This window comes from Pseudophryne corroboree, chromosome 4 (genome assembly GCF_028390025.1).
Source record: "Pseudophryne corroboree isolate aPseCor3 chromosome 4, aPseCor3.hap2, whole genome shotgun sequence".
NCBI classification, from domain to species: domain Eukaryota; kingdom Metazoa; phylum Chordata; class Amphibia; order Anura; family Myobatrachidae; genus Pseudophryne; species Pseudophryne corroboree.
Window position 1 is genome coordinate 29231499 of NC_086447.1, and position 12921 is coordinate 29244419.

The 12921-nt window shown below is 42.6% G+C and overlaps 1 protein-coding gene across 1 annotated transcript in view; it reads right to left on the reverse strand.

Annotated features, from left to right (window-relative positions):
* Positions 1-255: 255 nt before the first annotated feature.
* The window catches only part of LOC134910772 (uncharacterized), an 80388-nt gene continuing 67722 nt past the window's right edge, over positions 256-12921 (reverse strand). The window contains exons 11-13 of the mRNA XM_063919156.1: positions 9694-9746; positions 8234-8357; positions 256-1175 (exon numbers count right to left, since the gene is read on the reverse strand). Of these exons, the coding sequence (XP_063775226.1) occupies positions 256-1175; positions 8234-8357; positions 9694-9746 (1097 nt within the window). The remainder of the gene's footprint in view (positions 1176-8233; positions 8358-9693; positions 9747-12921) is intronic.

Genomic DNA, 12921 nt, shown 5'->3' on the forward strand with positions numbered 1-12921 from the left:
AATGGTGAGCAAAGCAGGGGGATGTAGTACACTAATTGTAGTTCCGCATGCTAGAAAGGAAAATTTGACACCAAGAAAACATTAAAACCTCTTGTCGACCATTTCATGTGTCGTCCATTTCTATGTTGACCTTTTGAGCATGTTGACCTTGTGCAAGATAATTATTTGGTGTTGACCAAGATGCTGTCAACCTTTTGACTGTTGACCTATTATACCATAATAATCATCATCATAATTTATTATTTGCGTTATTATTTATGAGTAAGTCAGATTATTTCCTTTCTCAAGTAGATGTTTTCTTGTGTTTAGTTCTGGCCTCCACAGGATAATGTAGCATTTTGGGAAAAATATACAACCTAAAAGTCCAGCACATGAAGCTAGTATTGCAAAGATCTCCACAGCCACCATGTATTTCCCTTTTGTGCTGAGATAGGCCGGGATCATTGTAGTCCAGACACTGCAGAACACCAGCATGCTGAAGGTGATGTATTTGGTCTCATTAAAACTGTCCGGTAATGTCCTGGCCAAGAAAGCTGTAATAAAGCTAATGGCTGCCAGGATTCCCATATAACCCAGGACAGAATAAAAACCAATAAGTGAACCTTCATTACACTGAACAATGATCCTCCCCTGATAAGAATGAGTGTCCAGCTCCTGGAAAGGTGGGGAGATATTCACCCAACTCATACAGATTATCACTTGGATGGATGAGCACAACATCACAACACAATTACACAGCTTGGTGCTGATCCAGCTTTTCCATTGACTTCCAGGTTTGGAGGCTTTAAAAACAATATAAACCATGATAGTTTTACCTAAGACACAAGATATGGCTACTGAAAAGAGAATTCCAAAAGAGATCTGACGCAGCATGCAGGTGGCATCTACAGGACGTCCGAGGAAAAGAAACACAGAGAGAATGCTCAGCATGATGGAGACCAGGAGCAGGAAACTCAGATTCTTGTTATTGGCTTTTACCAAAGGTGTGTCTCGGTACAAAATAAATATTTTAAATATCAGAATAATTAAAGAAAAAAGAAAAAAAGTTGTTATTAAGATAAAAACAATGATTGTGTCATTTGTGTAGGACAGAAATTCCAGCACTTTGGGAACACACTGAGTCTTCTTCTCATTGGGCCACTCATGCTCAGCACACTTCAGACAATTTTCACTGTCTGAAAGAATAACACAACACTCAGAACCACCGTTACAAATTGACAGGAAGGGATATTTTGGGGGATTTAATATGGGAGTGGTGGGAAAAACACAAAGGTGTCATGGCTATGTTTGAGGTGTATATTTGCCTTTATCCGCTGTCATATACATAGAGAAACATGGTGCCAGCATTGCTACTGCTGTAGCCAGTCATCATAGCCATAGGTCAACTCTAGAAGTTGATGTTTCTCTATTATTGTGACAGTGCTTTGTATAGTATGCCACAGCTTAGGACTTTTCTATGGTTCACGTGGGCATCTATCTTCTGTGTTTAGTATAAGATATTTCATGAGATGCTCAAAATGCTCATGTACCCTACTTTAAATTACCCCTACTCTGATCAGTCCCTTTGTGGGCACTACATATTTATACTTATGTACTATAGATAATAGCTGCTGTAATGTGGTGCTCAGTACCTGCCAGTAATTCTCTAATACACTGGAGATTTCATTACTTCTCTCATAATTTTTAGCTTTAGCACAAGTAGGTAACATTTCCCACACCCAGGGACAGGGCGCTAAAATAGCTCCATCAGTCCATTGGCTGTGTGTGTTTGAGGAGAGGGCATGACCATAACTCACAGGGGTGTATTTTCATGGCACATCCCATCTTCTCTATTTACTGGACAGCTGAGAAGAATGCATGTGGCAGAGCTGCTTGGCCAGAAGGCGAACCTTGGGGTAAATTGAGTAAGTGGTGCGTTTGCAAAAAGATGGGCATCACTAGAGATTGATGGGAACCTGTCATCAATCCCAACCAGTTTCTCAACCACTGTAACAGCACTATCCTTCTCTGCTGTACATGCACTGTGTATGCTTCAGTAGAACACTGCTAGTGCATCACTGTAACAGCACTATCCTTCTCTGCTGTACATGCACTGTGTATGCTTCAGTAGAACACTGCTAGTGCATCACTGTAACAGCACTATCCTTCTCTGCTGTACATGCACTGTGTATGCTTCAGTAGAACACTGCTACTGCATCACTGTAACAGCACTATCCTTCTCTGCTGTACATGCACTGTTTATGCTTCAGTAAAACACTGCTAGTGCATCACTGTAACAGCACTATCCTTCTCTGCTGTACATGCACTGTGTATGCTTCAGTAGAACACTGCTACTGCATCACTGTAACAGCACTATCCTTCTCTGCTGTACATGCACTGTGTATGCTTCAGTAGAACACTGCTACTGCATCACTGTAACAGCACTATCCTTCTCTGCTGTACATGCACTGTGTATGCTTCAGTAGAACACTGCTACTGCATCACTGTAACAGCACTATCCTTCTCTGCTGTACATGCACTGTGTATGCTTCAGTAGAACACTGCTAGTGCATCACTGTAGCAGCACTATCCTTCTCTGCTGTACATGCACTGTGTATGCTTCAGTAGAACACTGCTACTGCATCACTGTAACAGCACTATCCTTCTCTGCTGTACATGCACTGTGTATGCTTCAGTAGAACACTGCTAGTGCATCACTGTAACAGCACTATCCTTCTCTGCTGTACATGCACTGTGTATGCTTCAGTAGAACACTGCTAGTGCATTACTGTAACAGCACTATCCTTCTCTGCTGTACATGCACTGTGTATGCTTCAGTAGAACACTGCTACTGCATCACTGTAACAGCACTATCCTTCTCTGCTGTACATGCACTGTTTATGCTTCAGTAGAACACTGCTAGTGCATCACTGTAACAGCACTATCCTTCTCTGCTGTACATGCACTGTGTATGCTTCAGTAGAACACTGCTACTGCATCACTGTAACAGCACTATCCTTCTCTGCTGTACATGCACTGTGTATGCTTCAGTAGAACACTGCTAGTGCATCACTGTAACAGCACTATCCTTCTCTGCTGTACATGCACTGTGTATGCTTCAGTAGAACACTGCTAGTGCATCACTGTAACAGCACTATCCTTCTCTGCTGTACATGCACTGTGTATGCTTCAGTAGAACACTGCTAGTGCATCACTGTAACAGCACTATCCTTCTCTGCTGTACATGCACTGTGTATGCTTCAGTAGAACACTGCTACTGCATCACTGTAACAGCACTATCCTTCTCTGCTGTACATGCACTGTTTATGCTTCAGTAGAACACTGCTAGTGCATCACTGTAACAGCACTATTCTTCTCTGCTGTACATGCACTGTGTATGCTTCAGTAGAACACTGCTACTGCATCACTGTAACAGCACTATCCTTCTCTGCTGTACATGCACTGTGTATGCTTCAGTAGAACACTGCTACTGCATCACTGTAACAGCACTATCCTTCTCTGCTGTACATGCACTGTGTATGCTTCAGTAGAACACTGCTACTGCATCACTGTAACAGCACTATCCTTCTCTGCTGTACATGCACTGTGTATGCTTCAGTAGAACACTGCTAGTGCATCCCTGTAACAGCACTATCCTTCTCTGCTGTACATGCACTGTGTATGCTTCAGTAGAACACTGCTAGTGCATCACTGTAACAGCACTATCCCTCTCTGCTGTACATGCACTGTGTATGCTTCAGTAGAACACTGCTAGTGCATCACTGTAACAGCATTATCCTTCTCAGCTGTACATGCACTGTGTATGCTTCAGTAGAACACTGCTAGTGCATCACTGTAGCAGCACTATCCTTCTCTGCTGTACATGCACTGTGTATGCTTCAGTAGAACACTGCTACTGCATCACTGTAACAGCACTATCCTTCTCTGCTGTACATGCACTGTTTATGCTTCAGTAGAACACTGCTAGTGCATCACTGTAACAGCACTATCCTTCTCTGCTGTACATGCACTGTGTATGCTTCAGTAGAACACTGCTACTGCATCACTGTAACAGCACTATCCTTCTCTGCTGTACATGCACTGTGTATGCTTCAGTAGAACACTGCTACTGCAACACTGTAACAGCACTATCCTTCTCTGCTGTACATGCACTGTGTATGCTTCAGTAGAACACTGCTACTGCATCACTGTAACAGCACTATCCTTCTCTGCTGTACATGCACTGTGTATGCTTCAGTAGAACACTGCTACTGCATCACTGTAACAGCACTATCCTTCTCTGCTGTACATGCACTGTGTATGCTTCAGTAGAACACTGCTACTGCATCACTGTAACAGCACTATCCTTCTCTGCTGTACATGCACTGTGTATGCTTCAGTAGAACACTGCTACTGCATCACTGTAACAGCACTATCCTTCTCTGCTGTACATGCACTGTGTATGCTTCAGTAGAACACTGCTACTGCATCACTGTAACAGCACTATCCTTCTCTGCTGTACATGCACTGTGTATGCTTCAGTAGAACACTGCTACTGCAACACTGTAACAGCACTATCCTTCTCTGCTGTACATGCACTGTGTATGCTTCAGTAGAACACTGCTACTGCATCACTGTAATAGCACTATCCTTCTCTGCTGTACATGCACTGTGTATGCTTCAGTAGAACACTGCTACTGCAACACTGTAACAGCACTATCCTTCTCTGCTGTACATGCACTGTGTATGCTTCAGTAGAACACTGCTACTGCATCACTGTTTTCAGCACTATCCTTCTCTGCTGTACATGCACTGTGTATGCTTCAGTAGAACACTGCTACTACATCACTGTAACAGCACTATCCTTCTCTGCAGTACATGCACTGTGTATGCTTCAGTAGAACACTTCTACTGCAACACTGTAACCGCACTATCCTTTTCTGCTGTACATGCACTGTGTATGCTTCAGTAGAACACTGCTACTGCAACACTGTAACAGCACTATCCTTCTCTGCTGTACATGCACTGTGTATGTTTCAGTAGAACACTTCTACTGCATCACTGTAACAGCACTATCCTTCTCTGCTGTACATGCACTGTTTATGCTTCAGTAGAACACTGCTACTGCATCACTGTAACAGCACTATCCTTCTCTGCTGTACATGCACTGTGTATGCTTCAGTAGAACACTGCTACTGCAACACTGTAACAGCACTATCCTTCTCTGCTGTACATGCACTGTGTATGCTTCAGTAGAACACTGCTACTGCATCACTGTAACAGCACTATCCTTCTCTGCTGTACATGCACTGTGTATGCTTTCGTAGAACACTGCTACTGCAACACTGTAACAGCACTATCCTTCTCTGCTGTACATGCACTGTGTATGCTTCAGTAGAACACTGCTACTGCATCACTGTAACAGCACTATCCTTATCTGCTCTACATGCACTGTGTATGCTTCAGTAGAACACTGCTACTGCATCACTGTAACAGCACTATCCTTCTCTGCTGTACATGCACTGTGTATGCTTCAGTAGAACACTGCTACTGCATCACTGTAATAGCACTATCCTTCTCTGCTGTACATGCACTGTGTATGCTTCAGTAGAACACTGCTACTGCATCACTGTAACAGCACTATCCTTCTCTGCTCTACATGCACTGTGTATGCTTCAGTAGAACACTGCTACTGCATCACTGTAACAGCACTATCCTTCTCTGCTGTACATGCACTGTGTATGCTTCAGTAGAACACTGCTACTGCATCACTGTAATAGCACTATCCTTCTCTGCTGTACATGCACTGTGTATGCTTCAGTAGAACACTGCTACTGCAACACTGTAGTAGAAAATGTGTAAAACTAAAACATAATGGCATGCCCCAACCCAATAAATAACCACTGCTTGCATATAAGCCAAACCTGATAGTGAATACATTTGGGGGACAAAAAGTATAGAGTACCACGACATACCATTAATCAGCAGTTGGCTTTACCAGCCTGGGTTGGTGAAGCCTTAGAGGGTTATCTGCAGTGCACTTTTTCCTTCACCATGATTACAACCAGGCTCTGGCCAGTTGGCACCATGGATGGGTGCCCCTGAGGGACCATGCCCCCCAAAATTGTGTGGGCCCCCCTCATAGTTATTACCAGCACCAAGGCTTAATCCTTACCTGTGTCAAGGTAAGTTCGGGGTAATAGTGTAAAAAATAGAGTAAATGCACTTTGCTCTTGGTGTACTTTGGTGTACTTCTCTCTGCACATGTTACATCTGCCCCACCTGCAGTGCAGCATGATTTTGCCCATTAATGTGCTTTTTTGTTTTGCTTACAAACCTGAATAACCCTCTTGGTGTTTAACACTACAACACTGTGGATTTCTGCTCTATAGTTCTACCAGTCTTTACTATTTAATGAGAAATTGGGGAACTCCGCACTCTTTGTTCTCCAAAATTATCTACAGTACTACCAACCTGAAGGCAAAGGATCAATGACCAATTTTTGTTCTGTGAAGGGCCTTCTGCTAACCTACCTGCTAAAAGCAGTTTACATTTTTATAGGGTTTGTTGGCAGGATTGCAGTGGTATTGCAGCAGGTTTTAAAGCTACTGCTTAGTAAATCTGTGGTTTGTCAGTGGGATAATTTTGGTATTGAGCTTAGTATTTTGCTACAATTTCAAATGTCCTGCTTATTCCTTTAATGAGGTAACTTAGCACTAGGGCAGGAGTTCTCTATCCAGTCCTCAAGTTCCACCAACAGGTCATGTTTGTTAATGTCTGCAATTATGTAGATGTCTGTCTATTTTTACTGGGTCAGTAATTATCCCACCTACTACTACAAACTAAGGGGTGTATTTGCTAAAAGTCGATTTGTGTCACTTTTTGTTCGATGTCTGGTCAATGTTGTGTTTGACTGTCTAAATCACACCTTTACTAACAGATGAGTTGGTTAAAAATTTTTAAAAGTCTTCTATTAGTAAATGTGGAATATAGACCGTGAAATACAATATCAACCAAACATCAATGAAACATCAATCAAACATCATCCAAAAATCGACCAAGAATGACTTTTAGTAAATATACCACTAAATATCAAGGGTTTTAACAAAGTCCAGGAGGGAAACATTCTTCAAATGAAAAGAAGCAATAGGACACAAGTGCAAGGGGTGTAGTATGGTATGCCGGCGGCCGGGCTCCCGGCGACCAGCATACCAACAGTGTGGCAAGCGCAAATGAACCCCTTGCGGGCACGGTGGCACGCTACACGCGCCACGCTATTTATTCTCTCTCCATGGGGGGCTGTGGACCCCCACGAGGGAGAATATGTGTCGGTATGCTGGGTGTCGGGATTCCGGCGCCGGTATACTGTGCGCCGGGATCCCGACATTTGGCATACTGAAGACCACCCAAGGATAAGCACTGAGACTGGAGGAAGGTAGGTTAAGGGGAAATTTGAGAAAAAATGACTTCACAGAAAGTAATGGACAAGTGGAATAGCCTCCCATCAGAGATGATAGATGCTAAGACAGTAGTGCAATTTAAACTTGCATGGGATAGACATAAGGATATCCTCACAAAGAAATAAGGATCAAATAAGGTTTGAGATAAAAAAAATATGGTAAAAAAATAGGCAGACTAGATGGTCCAAGTGGTTCTTATCTGCCATCAAATTCTATGTTAATATGTTTCAAATTCTATCCCCATAACAGACCTGTTGGAAAAACTTGAAGGTTGAGTATAAGAACCACTGTCCTAGATAGAGGGTTTAGTGGAGTGATTTATTAAAAAAGATTACTAAACATAAGGCAGGAACATTTATTTTCATTTAGTATTTACAATACAGTAGATGCTTGAAGGATAATAATCATACTTACCTACTTTCCCGGGTTCTGCAGGAGACATCTGGTTTCTCAGGTAGTCCCCAGCAGCCCCGAAAAGTGGGCTCCCTTCCCACATTTTGTCCATCTCCTAGTGAAGTGGGCCGAATGAGGAGATAAATTGCGGACCCAAAGAGGGGCGGGGCCTAATGAGGCGATTATATGCTAATCACATCATTTTAGCCTTTTTGCAAATATTCCCTACTAATGTATGTGTCCTGGTGAGTGGGAGGGGCCGAATGATGCTATTATCTCGGCCCAGACCCCATCACCACCCACCTGTTTCTCTTCTCCGGGCATCTCTGGGGGCGGAGATTAGAAAGGTAGGTAAGTATGATAATAATAAAGGTCATTATGCATATATTTCTAAGTCATACCTGTCACATTGGATATTTCCCCCTCAGAGCAGTGGGCACAGTAATAACAGCAGGAATATAGCTCAGACGTCAGCACTTTCATGGTCCCTGGCTTACAGTTCTCTGAGCACTGAGACTTCGGGATCTAGCAATAAGAAAAAAATCCATGTAAACATTCACTTTCTTAGGACTGAGCTTGTGCAAGCTGCGATTAACAGAAAGGAATCCTTAGGCAGGGGTGTCATTGGGGGGGCACTCTTTACCCGGCCTGGTTGCCTGGATCGGTTGCTAAAGTAGGCAATGTCTTCTTTTGCAGCATTGCTGCGGTGGACAAATGTCACCTTTACAGTGTGCAGTGTCCTAGTTTGCAGCATTAATAGTTTTTTAATCAGTTTGGGAGCGGGTATGGCCATGCTATCCAGCATTAGCCACACCCTCAGTACCCTGGGGTGTGTTATCTCTCAGCACGTGCTGTCCTTAGGATGCCTCTCATGAAAGAATTGAGATATTGCCTATAGGCTACATTTTCTAGGATTAATTCAATTCCTATTCCACCAGCCCCTGTAGTATGCTACGAAGGCTGCTTTTATGAACAACCAGAGGGACCCCATAAGGCATCTCCCATATCTGCTGCTGTCTCCCCTTCTTACATTTAGGGGATACTTTATTTTTATGTGTGGATTTTGATTTTGAAAATGTCTGAGGATATCCTGAAATTAGTGGTAATAAATATGCCCCTTAGTGTTTCATTCAGATTTAGGGAAAAAGCATAAAGGTTGCAAATTTTCACACCATGGGCTTTACTCTGAGGCACACACAATGCATACAGATCTACACGTGCATGTAATGATGATAGCATCGCTCCCAGCCATACTGATTTTTAATAGGACAGTCCCACTTTTCATGCTCTATCCCACCCATAGGCCACCGTTGCTAGTGGGAAGTAGAGACAAATTTGATAAAGAGCCCTTTACAAAAAGATTAGTTTTAGTCCTGTGCGGCACCAAATTAATCCTTTTCTGGGGAAGTAGAGAGGTTAAGGGGACACTTTGTTGTCTAATTTATCTGCATTTGGAGCTACAGTAGTAACTTCTTGTGATCGGCTGTGCGAATGGATTCTTCGTAAAAAATCCATTGCCCAGCAACGAACCGCTTTGTACCCATTGCAGTGCATACACATGCGCAGTAGTGACCTGATCGCTGAACTGCGAAAAACAGCAGCGTGCGATCAGGTCGGAATGACCCCCTTAGTTCTATATCTACCTACATATTTTACGTTCAATGTGGCTTTTCCAAGGTACAATTTTTCTTGCTTTGATTCTTACTGAAATGAGACCCTTAATGTATCTGTGATAAATCACTAGTAGTTGGGGGCTGAAACTGTGCCAGCAAATTTGGAAGACATCATCATGGCCTAAGAACTGTACCAAGACTTAAGAAGGATGCTCAAAAAGACAAAGGGATATCAAAAGTACATTTACATGTGCTTCATTGACGACAATAAGGCCCTTGACTGTTTCAATCATGAAAAGCTCTGGAAAACAATAAGAAATAGCGGCATACCAGAACATCTAATTATTCTTATACAGAATCTCTACATAGATCAAGAAGCTTTAGTCTGAATAGATCAAGGAGATACAGATTGGATTTAAAATCAACAAAGGTGTACGACAAGGCTGCATCCTTTCACCTTATCTGTTCTACCTGTATGCAGAAGAAATCATCAGAGATTGAGGGCTATACAAAGAAAAGCAGGGTGTAAAAATTGGTGAAAGACTTATCAATAACCTCCATTATGCTGATTATACCACATTGCTAGCGGAAAATGAAGATCTGAAACGGCTACTAATTAAGATCAAACAATGGCCCTCATTCTGAGTTGTTCGCTCGCAAGTGAATTTTAGCAGATTTGCTCATGCTAAGCCGCCACCTACTGGGAGTGAATCTTAGCATCTTAAAATTGCGAACGATGTATTCGCAATAATGCGATTACACACCTCGTAGCAGTTTCAGAGTAGCTCCAGACTTACTCGGCATCTGCGATCAGTTCAGTGCTTGTCGTTCCAGGTTTGACGTCACAAACACACCCAGCGTTTGCCCAGACACTCCCCCGTTTCTCCGGCCACTCCTGCGTTTTTTCCGGAAACGGTAGCGTTTTTTCCCACACGCCCATAAAACGGCCTGTTTCCGCCCAGTAACACCCATTTCCTGTCAATCACATTACGATCAACAGAACGATGAAAAAGCCGTGAGTAAAATTCCTAAGTGCATAGCAAATTTACTTGGCGCAGTCGCAGTGCGGACATTGCGCATGCGCATTAAGCGGAAAATTGCTGCGATGCGAAGATTTTTACCGAGCGAACAACTCGGAATGAGGGCCAATGTAGTCTGAAAATGGGTTTGCATCCTAATGTGAAGAAGACAAAGATTTTCCAACTGGAACTGGCAGCCTTAGTTATTTTCACCTAAATAGTGAAGAAATTGAAATAGTACATAGGGGGTCATTCCGAGTTGATCGCTCGCTAGCTGTTTTTAGCAGCCGTGCAAACGCTATGCCGCCGCCCTCTGGGAGTGTATTTTAGCTTAGGAGGAGTGCGACCGAAAGGATCGCAGAGCGGCTACAAAAAAAAAATTGTGCAGTTTCAGAGTAGCTTCAAACCTACTCCTAGCTTGCGATCACTTCAGACTGTTCAGTTCCGGATTTGACGTCACAAACATGCCCTGCGTTCGGCCAGCCACCCCTGCGTTCTCCCAGACACACCTGCGTTTTTCCTGGCACGCCTGCCTTTTTTCAAACACTCCCTGAAAACGGTCAGTTGACACCCAGAAACGCCCCTTTCCTGACAATCATTCTGCGGCTGCCATTTCGACTGAAAAGCGTCGCTAGTCCTTGTGTAAAATTACTTCGCCCGTTGTGAAAGTACGTCGCACGTGCGCACTGCGCCGCATACGCATGCGCAGAAGTGCCGCCTTTTCATTTAATCGCTGCACAGCGAACATTTTTAGCTAGCGATCAACTCGGAATGACCCCCATAGTTTTAACCTACTGTGATCACTAATCAACACTGAAGCAGCAAGTAGTGCAGAAATCCAAGGTTCATAGCACCTGGTAGAACAGTCATAAGGGATCTTTGTAAGATATTCCAGTGCAAAGATGTGTCATTGCATACATAGATATGACTCGTTCAAGCTATGGGTTTTCCAATAACATCAGATGAGTGTGAAAGCTGGACAGTCAAGAAGCAAGATAGGAAAATTATTGACGCTTTTGAATTATAATGCTGGAGACGAATAATACATATACTATGGAATACCCAAATAACAAATCAGTATTAGATGAGATAAAGCCTAAGCTCTCACTAGAAGCACAAATGACAAGACTGCACCTGTCCTAATCTGGACTCATCATGCAAAGAACAGGATCCCTAAAGAAAGACATTATGCTTGGAAAAGTTGAAGACAAATGAAAAACTGGTAAACCAGCAGCAACATGGTTTGATACAATCACAACAACTATGGACACCACACTATAAACAATGAGCCACTAAATTGAAGTTCAAAATTTGTTCAGGAAAGCTAACCATAGGGTCGCCATAAGTCGGCAGTGACTTGACAGCATTTAACAAGAAGTCATGAACCAGCAGGTGATAAGTGTGTAATACCCGTTTCTTCCCTGATGTCATCTGTCTCACTCTCCTAAAGTTCTCTGGACTATGCCTTCCCCGGAGTTGTTGTCTTCTGCATACAATATAAAACACCATGCAGTAGGACAAATACCATTCAATGCTAATATGCACTTTTCAATATTAACTCAATATATTATCCATCCACCAGGTGGCACTGTAAGGGTCATACTCTACCTGTGCTGTGAACCCTTGTTGCTTAGAAGTCAGTTTCCAGTTAAATATATATTCTGGGTTATTTTCATAGTGTCCAAAAGGTGGCAGGGAAACCTGCATAAGGACTACTACTAAAACTATGACTAATATGACTTCTACAGTTTCTACTACTATTAATAATACAACTGCTACTACTTCTGCTGCTACTGAAACTACTACTACTACCACTGCTGCTACTACTACCACTGCTGCTACTACTACTACTCATGCTGCTGCTGCTACTACTACTGTTAATACTGCTACTACTTCTTCTTCTTCTACTTCTGCTGCTACTGAAACTACTACTACTACTACTACTACTACTACTACTACTACTACTACTACTACTGCTACTACTACTACTACTACTACTACTACTACTACTACTACTACTGCTACTACTACTACTGCTACTACTACTACTACTACTACTACTACTACTACTACTACTACTGCTACTACTGCTACTACTACTACTACTACTACTACTACTACTACTACTACTGCTGCTGCTGCTGCTGCTACTACTACTGATATTACTACTACTACTATTTCTGCTGCTGCTACTACTACTACTACTACTACTACTCATGCTGCTGCTGCTACTACTACTGTTAATACTGCTACTACTACTTCTTCTTCTACTTCTGCTGCTACTGAAACTACTACTACTACTACTACTACTACTACAACTACTACTACTACTACTACTGCTACTACTGCTACTACTACTGCTACTACTACTACTACTACTACTACTACTACTACTACTACTACTATTACTGCTGCTACTACTACTCATGATGCTGCTACTACTACTATTATTAGTAC